At 42.0% G+C, this 19,485-nt stretch overlaps 1 protein-coding gene across 3 annotated transcripts in view; it reads left to right on the top strand.

Annotated features, from left to right (window-relative positions):
- Positions 1-19,485, top strand: part of kif1ab (kinesin family member 1Ab) — a 26,152-nt gene extending 6,667 nt beyond the window's left edge. The window contains exons 5-51 of one of the 3 annotated variants that reach the window (XM_035634454.2): positions 110-183; positions 411-590; positions 752-820; positions 1,155-1,333; positions 1,477-1,588; positions 1,933-2,010; positions 2,125-2,190; positions 2,282-2,299; positions 2,402-2,480; positions 2,587-2,665; positions 3,007-3,149; positions 3,384-3,422; positions 4,527-4,726; positions 4,922-5,001; positions 5,358-5,433; positions 5,532-5,611; positions 5,703-5,809; positions 5,908-5,991; positions 6,260-6,440; positions 6,537-6,609; positions 6,759-6,849; positions 6,944-7,092; positions 7,236-7,414; positions 7,802-7,939; positions 8,059-8,177; positions 8,276-8,361; positions 8,704-8,839; positions 9,233-9,416; positions 9,975-10,065; positions 10,176-10,294; positions 10,420-10,475; positions 10,758-10,866; positions 11,447-11,513; positions 11,748-11,832; positions 11,961-12,066; positions 12,301-12,324; positions 12,476-12,590; positions 12,778-12,911; positions 13,061-13,122; positions 13,206-13,351; positions 13,510-13,698; positions 13,801-13,872; positions 14,600-14,706; positions 14,925-15,044; positions 15,133-15,325; positions 15,433-15,551; positions 15,875-19,485. In XM_035634454.2, the coding sequence (XP_035490347.1) occupies positions 110-183; positions 411-590; positions 752-820; positions 1,155-1,333; positions 1,477-1,588; positions 1,933-2,010; positions 2,125-2,190; positions 2,282-2,299; positions 2,402-2,480; positions 2,587-2,665; positions 3,007-3,149; positions 3,384-3,422; positions 4,527-4,726; positions 4,922-5,001; positions 5,358-5,433; positions 5,532-5,611; positions 5,703-5,809; positions 5,908-5,991; positions 6,260-6,440; positions 6,537-6,609; positions 6,759-6,849; positions 6,944-7,092; positions 7,236-7,414; positions 7,802-7,939; positions 8,059-8,177; positions 8,276-8,361; positions 8,704-8,839; positions 9,233-9,416; positions 9,975-10,065; positions 10,176-10,294; positions 10,420-10,475; positions 10,758-10,866; positions 11,447-11,513; positions 11,748-11,832; positions 11,961-12,066; positions 12,301-12,324; positions 12,476-12,590; positions 12,778-12,911; positions 13,061-13,122; positions 13,206-13,351; positions 13,510-13,698; positions 13,801-13,872; positions 14,600-14,706; positions 14,925-15,044; positions 15,133-15,325; positions 15,433-15,551; positions 15,875-15,950 (5,069 nt within the window). In that variant the 3' untranslated portion in view covers positions 15,951-19,485. The remainder of the gene's footprint in view (positions 1-109; positions 184-410; positions 591-751; positions 821-1,154; positions 1,334-1,476; positions 1,589-1,932; positions 2,011-2,124; positions 2,191-2,281; positions 2,300-2,401; positions 2,481-2,586; positions 2,666-3,006; positions 3,150-3,383; positions 3,423-4,526; positions 4,727-4,921; positions 5,002-5,357; positions 5,434-5,531; positions 5,612-5,702; positions 5,810-5,907; positions 5,992-6,259; positions 6,441-6,536; positions 6,610-6,758; positions 6,850-6,943; positions 7,093-7,235; positions 7,415-7,801; positions 7,940-8,058; positions 8,178-8,275; positions 8,362-8,703; positions 8,840-9,232; positions 9,417-9,974; positions 10,066-10,175; positions 10,295-10,419; positions 10,476-10,757; positions 10,867-11,446; positions 11,514-11,747; positions 11,833-11,960; positions 12,067-12,300; positions 12,325-12,475; positions 12,591-12,777; positions 12,912-13,060; positions 13,123-13,205; positions 13,352-13,509; positions 13,699-13,800; positions 13,873-14,599; positions 14,707-14,924; positions 15,045-15,132; positions 15,326-15,432; positions 15,552-15,874) is intronic. The other 2 variants (XM_035634455.2, XM_035634456.2) reach the window with 2 other exon arrangements.

The raw sequence follows: 19,485 nt of genomic DNA, 5'->3' as shown, positions 1-19,485 counted from the left end.
GAATTGAAATGTTTCCACAGTCTGCCTTCTGGAGAGCTGACAGTGAATAGACTGAAATTTAATGTAATGCAGGTTGTTAAATTGATGGATCTGTTTTGCTCCATTTTAGCAATCCTGAACCCCAAACAGCCGAAAGAAAACAAGAGCTTCAACTTTGACTTTTCCTACTGGTCACACACTACGGTGAGTTTTTATTTAATCATTTCAGTTTTAACCGCTCTCAGCAAATAACACTACAACTATCACCAATAACTACTGAAATATATTAATCAGAATTTTTGTATAATTTCATCGTATAGAAAACATTTTATACTAGTCATGTCATGCTGTGAAAAACAATGGTCTTCTGTCTCTCATAATTTTTTTTTGTCTTTGTCTTTATTTCCACTCTTCTCCCTCCATGTCTGCAGCCTGAGGACATCAACTATGCATCTCAGATGCAGGTGTACAAAGACATCGGAGAGGAGATGCTGCTTCATGCCTTCGAAGGCTACAACGTCTGCATATTTGCATACGGCCAGACAGGGGCCGGCAAAAGCTACACCATGATGGGACGTCAGGAGACAGACCAAGAAGGAATCATACCCCTGGTAATACAGTGGACAGTCATGATTGATAAATAAAAACTAAGGATGTAAATGTTCCCAATGAGAAAGCAAATTGTGAAGTTATTTATTAAAATGTGTCTAAAAAGGACAAATACAAAAAAATGCTCGTTAGACCTCATGACAATCCCTTCATTGTTCCCTAGCTGTGCGAGGACCTCTTCACCAAGATCAATGACAGCAATAATGACAACAGCAAGTCGTACTCTGTGGAGGTGAGTCATCTCAGATTGTGCCTAATCAGTAAAATGCTATTTTCCACATGTATAGCAGGTTTTGCAATGCAGTCGCAGATATTCTAAAATCTGTGAATATCTCTGAATTTATTTACGATTTTCTAGGTTTTTTCTAAGTCAATTTATGGAAACATTACAAATATTTCAGAGGGACAGCTAGGATTTTAATTATATTATTTTAGTCAGAAGTTATTTCATCTGAATTCTAATCTTTTCATGTTATAGACCGGGAGCTTCCAAGTCATAGCGATAGCCACTTGAAAAACTCACAGGATATTTTGTTATGACACGACTGCCCGTTCTCCTTCTCCAGGTGAGTTACATGGAGATTTACTGTGAACGCGTGCGTGACCTGCTGAACCCCAAAAACAAAGGCAACCTGCGTGTCCGAGAGCATCCTCTGATGGGACCCTACGTGGAAGATTTATCCAAACTCGCCGTCACCTCCTACAACGACATCCAGGACCTGATGGACTCTGGAAACAAAGCCAGGTGACTGCCCTGATGTTGATGAGAGGTCAACCAGTCGATGGGTAGATGTGGTGATGGGCGGTTGATGAACAGATGAGCGATGTGGTTGTGATGAACTTAAATTAATCAGTGGATGGAACAACTGATGTTTTTTGTCTTTTCAGAACTGTGGCTGCTACCAACATGAACGAGACCAGCAGCCGCTCCCACGCGGTCTTCAACATCATCTTCACGCAGAAGAAACACGACATGGATTCGGACAACACGTCAGAGAAGGTCCTGACACCAAGCTCTGCTCATGCCTCAGAGATCTGACATGGGGATATATTTTCAGCTTCATATAAAAACAAATCAATACGACTCTTAGTCTGAAACATGTCACACCTCCGGCAGAAATGCTGCGATGCTGAAAGTATTTTATGACCTTTAATGACCCGACTCGGGCCGTCTGGGTGTGGTTATCTCATGAATGCTTTGTGCTATTGATTAATAACCACACATGGCCTTTTACTGCCTGTTCTCCTATTGTAGTTTCAGGGGACATTTGTTCTCTGTAGTGGGTGTCAACATTTTTAATTGAGAGCAGTTTAATTTGAGAATACTGTCTTATCATCATGCAGGTCAGCAAGATCAGCCTGGTTGACTTGGCCGGCAGTGAGAGAGCCGACTCAACCGGAGCTAAAGGAACCAGACTGAAGGTGAGAGGAAGGCTGTTGTTACTGATACGACCTTTGATAGTAATTATTGTGAGACCCACTTCAAATCAATCATCGTTGGACGAATAACTGATTTTTGTTTCTTTACATTTGCAGGAGGGAGCAAACATCAACAAGTCCTTAACCACACTGGGGAAAGTTATTTCTGGTCTTGCCGAACTGGTATGTTTTTACACTTGTCATCAGAGATACACTGCTGAACATTTTTATTTACTGTCACTTGAATAACAAGCTTTTCTCTCCCAACTCTCAGGCCTCGGCACCAAACAAGGTAAGCAATGCCATCTGTCACAGCTTCTTTGAAACGACAAATCAGATATACTCTGTAGCAAAAGCATAAACATAAATAAATGTGTGTTTATTTTGTGTACAGAACAAGAAAAAGAAGAAGGCGGAAAGCTTTATTCCATACAGAGATTCAGTTCTGACCTGGCTTCTGAGGGAGAACTTAGGTATGCAAACATACGTTTTAATATTAAAACATTATCATCATCAATAATAATGATAATATTAACTTCCTGTGTTGACGAAAGCATTGCCTTGTGTTCTGTCTCTTAGGGGGAAACTCTCGCACCGCTATGGTGGCCGCCCTAAGCCCTGCCGATATTAACTACGATGAAACCCTCAGCACCCTCCGGTGAGAAAAATGTCAATAGAATATCTTCTGAAAATTGATAATTTTCCCCTGCAAAGATAATTTTAAAGACACAGATTCAACGTGCAGATTCGACGAACAGATTGGATCCGGGAGCATTTCGGTGCATGTATTTTCATATTCCTGAGGAAAATAGACTTGACATTCAGTAATGTGCATCAATAATGGAACAGTGATTGCAGTGACTGTATCATGTCTCAACAAATGCATTCAGTGTAATCTCTGTAGAACTGTTTTCCTTGGCTTTGCATCCTTCTCATTTTAGATCTTGTGTCATCATCTTTCTTTAAAAATGAATGGCATGTTGACCTCTGTTCCTCCAGGTATGCTGACCGCGCCAAACAGATCCGCTGCAACGCTGTCATCAACGAGGACCCTAACAACCGTCTGGTGCGCGAGCTGAAGGAGGAGGTGGCTCGGCTCAAGGACCTGCTGTTTGCACAGGGCCTGGGAGACATCATAGAGAGTGAGTGTCACAATGCTAAACACTACTGTCACTCACTGAAAATGCACATATACTGTATATACAGGGTTTACACAAACACACACACACACACACACACACACACACACACACACACACACAAACGCCAATGAACGGACCTGCATTTAGAGTTTTTGTGCAGGTTTTTTTTTTTCTCTCAGCACATTTATAACAGCAGCTCTCACACACGGTCTCTTCTCTCCTCTGTCCTATCAGCGTATCGCTGCACCGATCCTGTCATCACTGGTTTGAAATGTGTGTATAACTCGAGCAAGCCTGCGCTTTGCAATAGAAATGAATCCCAAGCCGGCCTTCCTCCTCCACTGCACCACACCAAAGACCTGACTAACAGACCCAAGAGAGACCATATGCAGAAGTCAGATAAGACATACATTTGCAAAAATATGTACATTTTGCAACGGTTATTAAGAGCCCCACTAAAATTATCTGTGAGGTTAAACCTTGTTGCTGTAATACATAAATTGTTTTTCTCCAGAATTCTGCAAAATGGCCTCCTTTTTTCTCTCCATTAGTTCTCATTTCCATGTCAATACATGTTTTCTTGCTCCCTTTTAAATATGGGAAGCTGTAAATACTTTACAAAAATCAAATTGGCTCAAAAGTTTTTCACTGTGATCCCATTAGGACTTTTCTACAGTTTATATTTCGCACAAATTAAAGTAGATAGCGTCAAAACCAGGGTTGGTATGAAGCTTGTTGTTTAATGCATTTTCTAAAACAATGATTAGAGATCATGGAAGAAAGGACTGACTGGGAGGACGCCATTTTAGATTGCTAAGGGGCAAGTGTTGCCTCCTGGTTCTCTGTGTGTGGAGCTAATTGAAGCTATGAGTCAGGAGCTTTGAGGCCTGGACTGGCTGTGCAATTTCAAAGACACTTAAAAAACAAAACCAATAACAACCTCAGGCTGAATTTGGTCTCTATGCACAGTAGTGACATATTTTTAATTTCTTTCTCATAACATTCTCATGCTTGCAAGCTTCCGTAGTCTGCTTCCGTGTACGTGAGGGTCAGAGGAAAAAAAGCTTCAAATTCTTTTCTATAGTTTATTTGGCATTTTGGGCAGTTTGAGTTGTTCTTTTCTCTCTGTCTGCGATTGGCTTTGTTAGGCAAATGACCTTTGCTTCTTTGATCCATTATTTGAGCTTATTCTCTTCTTTTTTTTGTACTCCTCCCTGTCGTTGCCCCTATTTTTTTTCCTTCTCTATCCATTCTTCTGCGTGTTCCTCTCAATCCCCGATGTCTTTCAATTACCCGGCGTCTGCTTCTACCTTCCCCCCTTCTGTCCTTCCTTCCTTCCTTGCTCTCTTCCATGCAACGCCTCTCTCTCTCTGGCAGACCTGTGCGATTACAAGAACTTTGTGAATAATCGCCAGGCTGTCGATCAAAGGGGTGATCTCTCCACAGTGTCCAACGCCATGACAGGAATGAGCCCGTCTCCCTCGCTCTCCGCCCTGTCCAGTCGTGCTGGGTCCATCAGCAACCTCCATGATCGCATCTTCAGCCCTGCCAGTGAAGAGGCCATTGAGAGACTCAAGGTAGGAGAAATGATATTGAAACTATCCAGCATGTAGAGTTGGATAATGGGAGGTTTACAATAAGACAAAATCAAGAGAAAAAGCAATGAAATCTGCTGTGAACCACTAGATATATCCAAAAATTGGCAAAAATCAATTATTCCAAAATGGGGCGTATACAAATTTAAGAGACATCTCTCTATGTTCTCCTAACAGGAAACAGAGAAAATCATTGCCGAGCTCAATGAGACCTGGGAGGAGAAGCTGCGTCGTACCGAGGCCATCCGCATGGACAGGTTGGTCTAAAATATTCATGCAGTGTTTGCTTGGTTTTGAGTGTAAGACCTGTCCTCAGCCTGATTGATTGATTTTTAGATCGCCAGGCTTACGAATACGCCATGTTTTTATGTAATGCTAGCAACAAGAATCAATGGATGGAAATGTTGGTCAACTCTCATATATAATAAATTCTACAGACTTTGGTGATCTGAGCTTTTGTATAGGGCCACCACGACATCTTTGTGTTTTAAGTGAAATTCATGTTCCCCTCGGGAAGAATGTGATGTAAAAATTGTTTAATACTTAAAGTTTTATAACCATTTTCTGTTTTATTGTGGAGATGTAATGGGAACTAACTGTGTGCTCTCTGTAGAGAGGCCCTGCTGGCTGAGATGGGCGTGGCCATGAGAGAAGACGGAGGCACTGTGGGTGTCTTCTCCCCGAAAAAGGTATGGTGCTCATCACGGTTTGACAATACTTTGATATTTTTTGCACCATTTGTCTGATCACACAAAAAAAAAATGATTGTCATGATTTCCTCTTTTAGACCCCTCATCTGGTGAACCTGAACGAGGACCCGCTGATGTCTGAGTGTCTCCTGTACTACATCAAAGATGGCATTACCAAGTAAGATCATTTCAGTTTTGAGATTTAATCCGAACATGGTACATTTTTTGGAGGGTATTTGTCTCAATTTGATCGCCGTGTCTTCATGCAGGGTTGGCCGTGAAGATGCCAAGACTCGCCAAGACATAGTTCTCAGTGGCCATTTCATCAGAGACGAACACTGCACCTTCAGCAGCACCACAGGACCTCAGGGAGAAGGTAAATGGCTCGCCGCTCTCTATGCCTTAATATGTAAAATTAAAATATTCCAATATTCCAAATACATTGAGATTCAACTGTTGTTTTCTTTTTTTTAGGAAATGTCATCTTTGAGCCATGTGAGGGCTCAGAGACATATGTCAACGGGAAGAGAGTGACCTCTCCCATCGTCCTGCGAACTGGTAAGAAAGAAGGTGTACAACAAATAAATTTTACCTAGAAGAGTAAATATAATTATGTGTTGTAAGGACAAGATAAGTCTGGGACACAGTATCAAGCCAAACGTCAGAATAATTGTTTGGAAATTGGAATAACTCACAAAGCATGCATGACTCCCTAACACTGAGGAAAGTTTCTTTTCTCTTGATGCCAAACCAGTAATGTAAGCTTTCTTATTACTGTGTAACATTATTGTACATTTTAGAACTTTTTCTAATTTGAACTTTTTAGGTAATCGCATCATCATGGGAAAGAGCCACGTGTTTCGCTTCAACGACCCCGAGCAGGCTCGCCTGGAGCGAGAGAGGACGCCGTGCGCTGAGACGCCGGTGGAGCCCGTCGACTGGGCCTTCGCTCAGAGGGAGCTGCTGGAGAAACAAGGGATTGACATGAAGCAGGAGATGGAGCAGAGGTTAGGAGAACTAGGAATTGATTTCACAACAATGAGTTTTTTTCATTAAGCCATTATTTGCACACACACGATAATATTGTCAAACTTTGCTTTCAGGCTTCAGGAACTTGAGGATCAGTACCGTAAAGAGAGAGAGGAAGCCAGTAACCTGCTAGAACAACAAAGACTGGTGAGACAAAGCTCCATTTGAAAACATCAAATATGAGTTTATGTAATTGCAGCAAGAAATTTAAGTTTTATTCCAATTGTCCATTTATTGGAAGCAGAAGCAAAACATTTGCCTAAAAAATGAATTCTGTATCATGTATTTTCTTCCAGGACTACGAGAGTAAACTGGAGGCTCTTCAGAAACAAGTGAACTCTCGGTGCCTGGAGTCCCCCGAGGAGGAGGAGGAGCCGGAAGAGGAAGGTGATACTGTCACTTTCAAACATTACTGACACAAACAAGCCTGGATTCTGTTTGATCACATTTGATCCTCACATCAACTCACTTGCCTCTCCAGTGCCGTGGACGCAGCGTGAGACTGAGCTGGCGCTGTGGGCGTTCAGAAAGTGGCGTTTCTACCAGTTCACCTCACTCAGGGATCTGCTCTGGGGCAACGCCATCTTCCTCAAGGAGGCCAACGCTATCAGTGTGGAACTCAAGAAGAAGGTGCGACGTCAGCACAACACCTCTATTATGATTTCATTTTAATTTTAAATTCATTCTATAAAGACGCATTGAATACCTTGAAAGATAATGTATAAATCCAATGAATTGTTATCATCCTGTTTTATGTCTCGTGTCATCCACAGGTGCAGTTCCAGTTTGTCCTCTTGACCGACACTCTCTACTCTCCACTGCCGCCGGACCTGCTGCCCCCCTGCGTGGCCAAGGAGAGGGAGAGACGACCTTTCCCCCAGACCATCGTAGCCGTGGAAGTCCAGGATCAGAAGAATGGAGCCACGCATTACTGGACTCTGGAGAAACTCAGGTAAAAGCTTGCAGCCGATTTCCACAGCCAAGGTTTTATTTATCTGTAATAATAAAAAAATTAAAATAATATAGTGTGAAGTTTGGAGTTCGTAACCTTATCACTCAATGTGGATTATATGAATATGTTGGAGCTGAAATCTACTAAAAGGTACAGTAAAATTATTGCTAAAATGACATGTCATGATATTTTCCACATGTTTGTGTGTTCTTTCCTGTCCCTCACACTCAATAGGAGCTTTCCCTTGTGTTTTTTTCTGTAATGCCATTCATTGAGTCGTTCATTCATTGTAACTGCTTATTTTAGCTAAACCAGCTGTTATGTCATGGTTTGTTCAACTTTTGGCTGCTCCTCATTACGTTTTTCTTTTCCATCTGCCCTCTGCAGGCAGAGGCTGGACCTGATGAGAGAAATGTACGACCGTGCCGCAGAGCTCCCCAGCAGTGCTGTGGAGGACTGCGACCACGCCCTGACGGGAGGCGACCCGTTCTACGACCGCTTCCCCTGGTTCCGTCTTGTCGGCAGGTCAGTCACCAACAGACACCCCTCCTCTCCCGGACGCAGCGTTTATCTGAAATCCCCATTGCTTAATGCACCGTAAATGCTGAAAGCCCCGTAATCACTCCGTTGCTGCTCCTCCTCAGGGCTTTCGTGTACCTGAGTAACCTGCTGTACCCGGTGCCCCTGGTACATCGCGTGGCCATCGTCAGCGAGAAAGGAGAAGTGAAGGGCTTCCTCAGAGTGGCTGTGCAGGCCATCTCGGGTGCAGTATTTTGTTTCGACAAGTCATCGCAGCTGTTCTTTTCGAGATGCTTCGTATTGGAAATGACCGCAACACCGTGTCCTCTGTTTTGTCTTCAGCTGATGAGGAGGCCCCTGATTACGGCTCTGGAGTGAGGCAGTCGGGCACTGCCAAGATCTCCTTTGAAGACAAACATTTTGAGAAGGTGCATATGGACAGTGACTCCTGATGGGTTTTTTTTAAGTAGCTTGATCTTTAGGGGAATGGAAAAGCAGCATAAAACTAGACGATTATGGTAAAGGTCAACCAGAAGGGGAAACAACGCTAACAGATGCTGTTTAAAACAGAAAGGGGAGTCAACACCTTCTGTCCGTCATGTTCTCGTGGAGGTGATACCTCAGGAACGCCTTGAGGGAATTTATTAGATAGAAACAAATGAAGAGATAGAGAAAGTGGTAGGAATGTGATTTTCTACTTGCATTCCTGATGTTAATGTCTGGCATAGATTGCATTAGGCCCAAACTCACGTTTTGCTGCCTCGTTGCAGTTCCAGACTGACTCGTGTCCTGGTGGCATGTCGCACTCCAACTCCTCCCAGGAGGAGCTGAGAATTGTGGAGGGAGAAGGACAAAACGCTGAGATGGGAATCACTGCAGATGAAGTCAACAACAACACTTGTGAAGGTGAGCGGTGATCTGTGCACGGTCTGGAAATAATATCTGCCTGTCGGTGTTGCGTGCCTGAGGATTTTCTGGATCCAAAATGCAGACGAGTTGGGGATGAATATTTAATCCAAAACAATCACAGAAGAGAACTTTAATGTCAGCAGAGGTTACATCAGACATTTTCCGGAACTCGTCCTGACGAGTGTGAGCCCATGTGAGAATACAGCGGGAAAATCTCCAGGAAATTCACGAGTGAGTTGGCGTGTTGATGACTGTAAACAAGCAGCTGAGTTATCGGACCCTCCTGCTGCTCGACCTGCTTTTGGGAACGCGTCTGATTCTGACAATGAAAGTCAAAATCCAGAGTTCGTGTCTGATGACGGCCTATGTGTCTTCCTCCGTCTCATGTAGCCTCCCAGGAGGCTCCCAGCAGCCCAGCGAAGAGTTTAGGTTTGGGTCTGGATCTTCCTCTGGACGTCTCTCCAGAGAGCGCTCTGTCCCATCTGAAGATCGGCAGCACCTTCACCTTCAGAGTCACCGTCTTACAGGCCTCCAGCATCTCAGCCGAGTACGCCGACATCTTCTGCCAGTTCAAGTGAGTGAGAATTTTTTTTAAGGATAGTTTTGATAGATATTTATGTATATTATATATATATATATTTTCTTACTAAATGCTACCAGTTGTTTTCTTGTCTTTGTCACAAATCTCTCATTTAGTACCTAAATGAATAATTAATTCCATTAACAGTATTAGAAATACCCATACAATTTGACTTTCTTATGATTTAACATCTATGATGTAACAGTACATACACTGACACCAAACCTCAAATGACGATTGAATGCTAATGGTGTAAATAATCTAGTCTTTGCTGTTTAATCAACTTTAATCATTATTGCACACTTTTTTTGTGCCTAAGTTTTTAACATTACTTATCTAAACAAATTTCCCTGGGTGGGATCAGTAAGGTTCATCTTATCTCAAAATATTGATGATGTTGTAGATCTATTCAAATGTTCACTGGTTGTAATTGGTTTGTGGTTTTAGTGTTGCACAAGTTGCTCAGAATGTGTTTGTGTGCTCAGTCCATCTGGGGCTTTGGTGAAAATAAAGAGCAATGTCAGACGTTTTAATCGTCGTCTCGCGTTTCAGTTTCATCCACCGTCATGACGAAGCTTTCTCCACTGAACCGCTGAAGAACACCGGCAGAGGACCTCCGCTGGGCTTCTACCATGTACAAAATGTGAGCACTACTCCTGCTATCAACAAATAGTAATGGTTACAACTTATTTTTTTTATGAACAGGCTGCGCAAGTGAACGTCTGTAGTTTCATTCCTTCTTTCCTCTGTCAGATTAAAGTGGAGGTGACCAAATCCTTTGTGGAGTACATCAAAACTCAGCCCATCGTCTTCGAGGTGTTTGGCCACTATCAGAAACAGCCCTTCCCTCCGCTCTGCAAAGACCTGATCAGGTCAGGAAGAAATTTTGAACTTTTTAATGTTTATGCCTGTTGATGCCTGAAGTGTGAGTCGGTATCCTTTAGATGGGAGGAAAGTTTCCTGATGTTTTTTTTGGTTTCCTTGTCTTGTCTCTTAGTCCACTGAGACCCTCCAGGAGGCAGTTCCCCAGGGTGATGCCCCTTTCCAAACCAGGTAAGCAGAGACTGTTTCAAACATCGTTATTAATCCGTGATTTGTGATTTATTTTATCGCGTTCCAGCACTTTTCTTAGCAGGATTTTTAGACCTCCCATTTTTTCCTCCATTAGAGTTTACATAAAAATGTATGTGACTACAAATGGTAAGGCTGGACGCCACCACCTGCTCTGTCCTCCACTCTGGTGCTTTGATATTCAGTTCAGTCCTGTTCAGATCAGTCTGGTAAACAACTGTTCTGGTCCGTCGCACATTAATCAGTTCTCTCTTCGTTCCTCAGTGCCGGCCACGAAGCTCAGCACTCTGACTCGCTCCACTGCGGGACCCTGTCACGCCAAATACGACCTCATGGCCTTCTTCGAGATCTGTGAGCTGGAGGCCAATGGAGAGTGAGTCTTATCTTTGTATCTGCATTACCACAAAAACCAAGGGACACAACAGATCATATACACAAAAATATTTGTTCCCATTACTTCAGTGAATAGTATGGTTTATTTGGGGGTTTTTCGCCTACTGCCCTTAAAAGCTGATGAGAGAAAGAGAGAGAGAGAGAGAGAGAGAGAGAGAGAGAGAGAGATGTAAAACGTTTATTTTGAGTCATTATTTTGACTGGAACTTGTAAAATGAGATTTGAATCCCAGTCTTTCAGGTTAAAGTCCGGTGCTTGACGCATTCAACCACCATAGCCAGTTCTGTATGTACACTCTGTATGATCCCTCTTTATTTTATCTCATCTGACGTCCGAAAACCTCTCCAGTTTTGCAGGATAAATATATAATAATCATAATAATAATAATTTCCAGGCAGAGACATGACAGTGATGGCACATAACATGCTAACAAAAAAAATTATAATTCTACCCTGTGTTAAGAGTGCATCCGGGGAAAAAAAAGTAGGATACATACAGTATATCTCACTTAAAGGTTCAAATATCATAATTTAATGTATTTTATTTTCTCTCGTCTCCAGCTACATACCTGCTGTTGTTGACCACAGAGGCAGGATGCCTTGTCATGGCACGTTCCTCTTACATCAGGTGAATAGATGATCAATATCAGTAGCTAATAAACTGTTAGTAGCTTGGGATCAGTCACTTCCCAGGTTTTTTCTCTTTATATTTTACAGCTGCAAAGTTTTAAAACCTGGATAAAATATGTTGCAAGTTAAAGTTCATTCAGCTCATTTATCTTAGCATGGAATACATTTCTTCTTCCCCACTGGAGCATCAGTAACAAACTGGTTTGCTTCCGTCCCTCTCTGGGCTCCATAGGGCATCCAGAGGAGGATCACAGTCACCATCGCTCATGAAACAGGAAATGATGTCGAGTGGAAAGAGGTGAAAGAGCTGGTCATTGGTGAGTAATGAGGAAAATAAAAAATAAAAAATCTTTGGCCAAGTTGGTCAGACATCAAAAGGGATTCTTTAAAAGTCATTTTGATTAAATAATGTCTTGTCACTGAATTAACGTCGTCATGATTTCAGGTCGCATTCGGAACACACCAGAGGCTGATGAGACCATCATAGACCCCAACATCCTGTCCCTCAACATCCTGTCCTCTGGATACTTCTGGCCAAAACATGACGACAAGTATGCAACTCTATCAGTCTGTCTGTGCGTCATATCTATCATATGTTTGTCATTATTTAGTATTTTTTTAATACATTGCTTCCTCATACCTTTTACAATCTCATATTGTTTTGCTTTAGTACCTGTTCAAATTTGCATGGATCAATATTGTTTGCAGAGTTAAAACTTTTAACAGCCGCCGATGAAAGTTTCTAACTCCTCCTCCTTTTTCTCTTTATCCTTTGCTAACGGCAGCGTCTCCTTGGGGGTTGATCATAGGTATAATGACAATCATTTGTATCTTTTCAGTTATTGTTTCTCATAACAAGATGTGCCTTTGCCCACAGTTTTTATTTTGGTTTTGTCCGGTTAACTCTTTCTTACTGCAAAGACAATGCAGATAGATGATTTTGGTTTCTCTCTCTCACAGAACCTTCTACCGATTTGAGGCAGCATGGGACAGTTCCATGCACAACTCTCTGCTTCTGAACAGAGTCACTCCCTATGGGGAGAAGATCTACATCACCCTCTCTGCTTATCTTGAGGTGTGTGGAGAATACATTGAAATTGCAGTTATATTGATTTCAGTACACTGATTTGTTTTTGTTTTTGTCTCAAATAAATATATATTAAAAAGCCCAGAGCAGTTCAGCCACAATGTAATCAGACACTATGCAGTCTTGTGAATGGATTCAAATGTTGCTTTTTTTCTTTTCGATACATTTTAACTAGATGGAGAACTGCACTCAGCCAACAGTGATCACCAAAGATTTCTGCATGGTGTTTTACTCCCGTGACGCAAAGCTGCCGGCCTCTCGCTCCATCAGAAACCTGTTCAGCACCGGCTGCCTCCGGCCCTCCGAGAGGTACAGATTTATACATCTATACAATTTGGAATCTAGACTACAATCTGTTTGTATCTTTCATATTTAGATTAGTACAATTGTTGTTTTAAAATGTATGTTGAGGTTTAATTGACCATCACCTTTCTGTTGAAATGTTGTCTCCACCTCAGTAACCGTGTCACAGGAGTCTATGAAGTCACTCTCTGCCATGTGGCGGACAATGGAAGTCCAGGTGAGATGAAACAAATGAATAAATAATCCACGACCGATTTTGTTTTGTTGCAGTTTTCATCCCTTTTCGTTTACTTCCATTAGGCATGCAGCGTCGTCGCAGGCGTGTGTTGGACACCTCCGTGGCGTACGTCCGAGGAGAGGAGAACCTGGCCGGGTGGAGGCCTCGCAGCGACAGCCTCATCCTTGACCACCAGTGGGAGCTGGAGAAACTCAGCTTACTGCAGGAGGTGAGTTTGCAGACAGAAAAAGGTTTCTAAGAAAGATGACATCCAGAAAAGATAAGTTGGGTAAAGTGTTTTAGTGGAATAGGTGTGGTTGGATTATTATATTTTCGCTGACCGTTAGACCACAACGAAAACAATGTGCCTGTGCTCGTCGTTTTTAGGTGGAGAAGACCAGGCACTACCTTCTGCTGAGGGAGAAGCTGGAGGCGACTCTGCAGGCGGGACAGGAAGTGTTGTACAAGAGCAGTGACATCAGTGACTTCGCAAAGAGTCCCGTCCTGAGCCACAGTCCCGGCAGCAGCCCTGCCCTCGAGAGCCCCAACCAGAGGCAGAGGGAGCTGGCTGCCAAGGTGGCTGTCCCTCTAAAAGTTTTGTTTTAGCTTATCTGTTACTATAAAGATTATATTCAACATCATCTAAAAATAAATCTGTATTTTTTTTTTCCCTTTTAGTGTTTGCGTCTGCTGATGCACACCTTCAACAGGGAGTACAGCCAGGTGAGCAGCAGTGCCAGTGAGAGCAAGGTGAGCCCCAGCCCAGGCCCTCTAACCCGGCCCGATAGTAATCCCTCTCAACCTAACCTTTACTGCTGTAGCTGCACAAACTGTTTAAGCCCCGCCCTTTACCCACTCTCTGCCACTGGCATTGAATCATTCAATCATTTGTCCAGCACAGATTTTTTGCCTTTTGCAATATTTTTCATCTAACCTCAAGTCACTCATTTCTTTTTAACATGTTTCCTGTCTTCAGAACCACACAGTGGACCTGGGTTAAATATTATTCACTAAAATGATTGAACCAGCTGGATGAGATATGCCAGATGTGACGATTCAACAAGGAAGTTTTTTTGATCAGGATAAATATTGACCAAGGTCTCCTGCTTAATTCTGTCTTCTAAAACTCATTTTTAGTTCATCCCTTAGAATAATTTAATATCCCCTCCTTTTTCTCCTGACCATCATCCCTCACGATCCCTCCTTTCCAGAGACTGCGGGACTCCCACTAACCTGATGTAACTCCTGCATGTCCTCTTCAACAACATGTTAACCAATGAGGGGCTCTTAGACATATTGAGGATTTGTGTAACACTGGTGCAGATATGGCTTCAGTACACCGCTAGAAAGTGACAATTTGTCTGATGGACTCTTTTTCTGAATGCATGTCTGTGTTGTATGTGATTAATTGTTTGCTGGTATGTTTCGTCCGTGTCTTGTATTTGTCTCTGTGTGTGTGTGTGTGTGTGTGTTTTAGCTTTCTGAGATGTCTGCATCACTAATGGGGGAATCGTCATCATCACTGAGCACACTCACTCCATCCTCTACTTGCCCATCACTGGTGGAGGGACACTATGATATTAGGTATGTAATTACATGTTCTTACTCCTCACTGTATCAATTTAATTCAGTACGTCGGTTTGTAAAGTTTTTAAAATCTTGGTTTGATTGAGTCATTATTGCGAGAAACTCTTTCACTTTTCACTTTTTTTCTGAAAAATTCAAAGAAAACGTCTCGTGAATAGGCCCAGATACCATGATTCCTTTTTGTCAAATGCTGAACTTTTGTCGGTTTTGTGCAGACATGCTGAACCCAGTTCAGGAGCGTCCACCCCAGATCTTGACCCGTACAGCCCCGTGGACAGAAAGAAAGCTCTCCGAGGATACAGCTTTGTTCCTGACATACAGGAGATTCGTGTCAGGTCAGCTGAAGATGTATCATTCAGCATTAAATCTAAGAGCTATTGTGATCCATGTTTATCATTTTGTCTTTTCTTTCATTGTACCTAGCCCCATTGTGTCAAAGAAGGGCTACCTGCACTTCCTGGAGCCCCACACCAGTGGTTGGTTGAAGCGCTACGTGGTGGTGCGCAGGCCCTACGTCTACCTGTACCGCAGCGAGAGGGACAGCGTCGAGAGAGCTGTCATCAACCTGTCATCTGCAAAGGTGGAATACAGTGAAGACAAGCAAACCTTACTGCGGGTACGGCCGAGCCTCGGTCCAATATTTTAACCGATTTCTCAATTTGAAAATGAAACTTGGCTGACCAGAATGAACTTTAGTGACCCCAGCGTGTTAAATGTCTCCAGACTCCCAACACGTTTGCGGTGTGCACAGAGCATCGTGGGATACTGCTGCAGGCCACCAATGACAAAGAGATGCACGACTGGCTCTATGCTTTCAACCCTCTGTTAGCTGGCACCATCAGGTGAGTCGAGAAGAAAACTGTCAAGCAAAAATGCAGATGAGCTATTTTTAAAAAATACAGCAGAGGCTAGCTGTTGAACATAGTGGAACGTTTAGAAGCTAAATAGTCAGATGTTTTCCTCAAGATTTGATATTTGGAGCCCAAAAAATAGATCTAAATGGAATGAATGATGATGTTGCTCTAATTGTGAACAACTGTTATTTCCAAGAAAATAATGGGACTGGGTTGAATGTTATGTTATCATAGCTGTGTTGTACGCGGCATACTATTTACTTTCATCTAATTTTCCCATTTTGAAATAAATAAAAATTCCCTTTGTTCAGGTCAAAGCTCTCACGGAGAAAGTCGGTGCAGACGCTCCACTCGGTCCAGTCGCTCCCGTCTGCCCAGAGGATGTGAGAGGTGATGCAACCTGGTGGAAATCAAAAAAGAAAAAACAATCTGAAAGCTCCGCTCACCATCCCGCTCCAATGAACATTGACCACATAAACACACAAACCTGAAACCATTTAAATGCCCCTCTATATGACACCACTCAGTCGCTCATCTCAAACCCCAACAAACTGCCCCTTCGCTCTTTTTGCAGTCGACGCCCCAGCCCCTGCATGGTGTGTGCCCTCCTGACCATTAGAAATATACACAAGACAAACTAACAACCCCAAACATGTCAATTAGCTTACCTCCAGCGGGCTTTTGGACGAGGTCTGACTAGTTTTCATACAGAAATGTAGAAATCTGTCACCTGCGAGTTACTCTGTGCTCAGCCCCGCTGAACATTAGTGCCAGTTGTAAACCAACCATTCATGTATTTCTACTTAACACCATCAGGTCGGGGGGTAAAAACACCAAACTGGATGTTTCTCTGTGTAGTTGAGTGCAGGGAATGTTCTTTGCGTACATTCATTATTCAAATACTGTACATTACCTCAGTTTGGCTTGGTGCTCTATAACATAGAGTATTTGATTCACTGCAGAGGTTTCACATAGCAAACGGATGAGTCATGTTAACACTGACGTAGCACGAGGAGGGATTTGTTTGGACAGAAGGGTAAGCTGTATCTGTGTTGTTGTTTTTTTGTAAGTTGCTCAATGAAGCAAGCAAGTTTTTTTTTTGGCTAGACTTAGGCGAAATAATCCAGGAGAGATAACTCATGTCCTCACCTTGTTCACGATATTCAACATTTAACATAAACCCCCTGTCCATATAAATGAATATATTATTTATTGTTGCTATCGTAGGTTCTCTGCACTGTTATTTTTTTTTGTGTGTGTGACAGCACCGCTGACCAATTTTGTTTCATGGCACTTTATTATATTTATTGAGTTAATGTCGTATCATTTACTCAGTTGTCTCAACCAAAGCATTGTGTTCTTGTTCTAATTATTCCAAACGTCATCTACTGTGCAGTTGTGTTAGCAGGCAGTTTTCGAGGATGTTAAACAAATAGTCTGAGTTTTTGAGAAATATGCCTTTTCTCTTTTCTGCTGAGAAAGATCAGTCGATCATTGTGGTCTCTATACTCCTGAAGCTCGGACCAGCAGCCAGTTAGCTGAGCTTAGCTAAGACCTGCAACAATATGAAACTAAATCTGCCTGCCAGTACTGTTAAAGCTCACTTAGTCACAGGCCGCCTCTTGTTAATTCATGCAAAACTGACAAATTGAGTGCTTGAATGATGTGTTGTACCAAATATGCGTAACCTCTAGATCTTCTCGTCAAACTTCCTGCACGAAAGCAAACGAGCGCATTCTTCTGAACTCTGAACTATTTCTTTAAACTAATCAAAAGTGAACAAATGTATTGTACATGTGTGGTTAAAGTTTTATCTAGTGAGCACTTATCAAGGCTTCTATGGGCCGACAGAGTTGTTACGTTAAATACATTTAAGTCTCCTCCAGTAGCTAAACGGAAAGAATTTAAAAATGATCCTCGACTTGTAATCTGTTAATCGATTGCTTTGAGCTGGCAAAAGCTTTGCCCATCCACCAGATAGTGCCTCCCTTTCTTCACCTCTTTTTATTCTCTCCCTTCTTCATCACTGTGTTCGACATCAATAAGTCAGTTACATGTGTCTGGAGTAAGCTTTTATGTAGAGTAATAGTAGATGCTACGGACTTTTCTTTTTATATTGATGATCTATGTCAATGTTTTGGAGAGTGAATATTATCAATGATGCTTTATAGTATGTTGGTACAGTGACAGTACACTACAGCATATGTCTCATTATCGTTGACTGTAAATGTCGCATTGAAACGGAATTCCCCTTTTAGCATATGTACTGTGGGTGCTAGATATCTGACAGCCAGATGCTTGTGACAGAATCGGGCGCAGTATGATTAGCTTTGGTGATGTTATGACTTTAATGTTATTTTGCACTGTACCAAGATGACCCCGAATGTTGGTCTTGAATACCTATCATCGGTGGAAGAAAATATTTATCTATAAAGTAGCTTGTTGTTGCTAGAAAGATTATTTATGTTAAATATTATTGTACATGTTTATTGTATTATATACATTTAAAAGAATATTAACTACATTTGTCCACTCTTGAGAAGAACCTATTCATTTGTAAATCTTATACCAAAGACATGGTCTGCCAGCCATTTTGTCTTTCTCCCTTTCCCCTGGCTATGATCAGTTTATAGTCAGATCTTAAAAACAATCAACATAAAGTATCTAGGACTCTACGCCGCAGGCCAGCCAACCTGTTGAGCAAGGCAGACTAGTACTTAAATCTTAAATCTGTACATAAAAATAAACTAAAGCGATGGTTGTATTTCACTTTTCACTTCATATTTGTTTGTCACTTATATTATATTACTTGAGATTCTTTCTGAGAGCAAAGAGTTCAGTGTTTTGGGTCATCTTGGTATATCAACATCAATTGGTTCGGTAAAATGCTCACTGATGATGCTGTCTGCTGGAACAGAGGAGAAATGGAAAGTTTTATTTATGAAGTTGTGAAAGATAGATTATGTTCTTATAGTAAATTGCTCTCATGCACAAAACATCTTTATTTCATATGATGTTATATGATTTTTTTTATGAATGTGTGGAAAAGACTGGGTTGGGTTTGAAAATATCATGGCCTGTAATGAAAAGAGGAAAACATTAGATTTTGAAACTGTGCCATTGTCGCTTCAACGAGTAAACAGCCAACAACACTGCACTAAATTGCATTGATTTTTTGAATTGTTTTTTAGTTTACGACTGGCAGATGAGGTACATTGCTTACAGCCATAATACCCCAAGGATATCATGTTAACACTTTGCAAGATAGTTATAGTGCACTGGCCAATAATTGTTGAAAGTTAAATGAATTGATTTTTTCATATTTGGCTGCTTTTTAATTGTCACCTGGATCGACGCATGCAGGTCCACTTATCTTCTGCTGTAGGCCTACTATGTCCCTCTCTCCTGCCTTATGCTTGCTAATGACAACAGCCCCGCCCCCGTTCTCCTTGAAGTGCTGCTTGTAAAGTATTGTCATTCATGATCCTTGTAATGACTAACTGGAAACCTTCTTCTTGGCTCTGTCTTGTATATAAGTGGAACATTTCTGTGCTGGGTCTCATCACAGATGATATTAACTCTCTCTTCCTCTGTACACCATGATGAATAAGAATAACGGGCCTGATGCTTTGCCTTTGTCACCCCAAAGTAAAGAGTGCTGACCAGGGACCAGTTTTGCACATTGCAGCTCGGTGTGGTTGAGGTGGTCTTTGTGCCGCGGGGAGACGATCCCAGGTCTGCACTCTTGCTCTGGGCCGATTGACAGAAGCAGCAGCAGGTCCCAGCCTGTGATGAAGTCTTAATCTCAGTGCTCACGTTTATCTTTTGAGTGTTCTAGAGTTTTTCTCATGTCTGTGGACACGTAACAAAGGTTGTGAAGATAAAAAATAAGGCCAATAAATAAATGAGTGTTAAAAACTTA

The sequence above is a fragment of the Scophthalmus maximus genome, chromosome 5 (assembly GCF_022379125.1).
Source record: "Scophthalmus maximus strain ysfricsl-2021 chromosome 5, ASM2237912v1, whole genome shotgun sequence".
Classification (NCBI taxonomy): domain Eukaryota; kingdom Metazoa; phylum Chordata; class Actinopteri; order Pleuronectiformes; family Scophthalmidae; genus Scophthalmus; species Scophthalmus maximus.
Note: the sequence above shows the minus strand (reverse complement) of the source record. Positions and strands in the feature narration are given on the sequence as shown.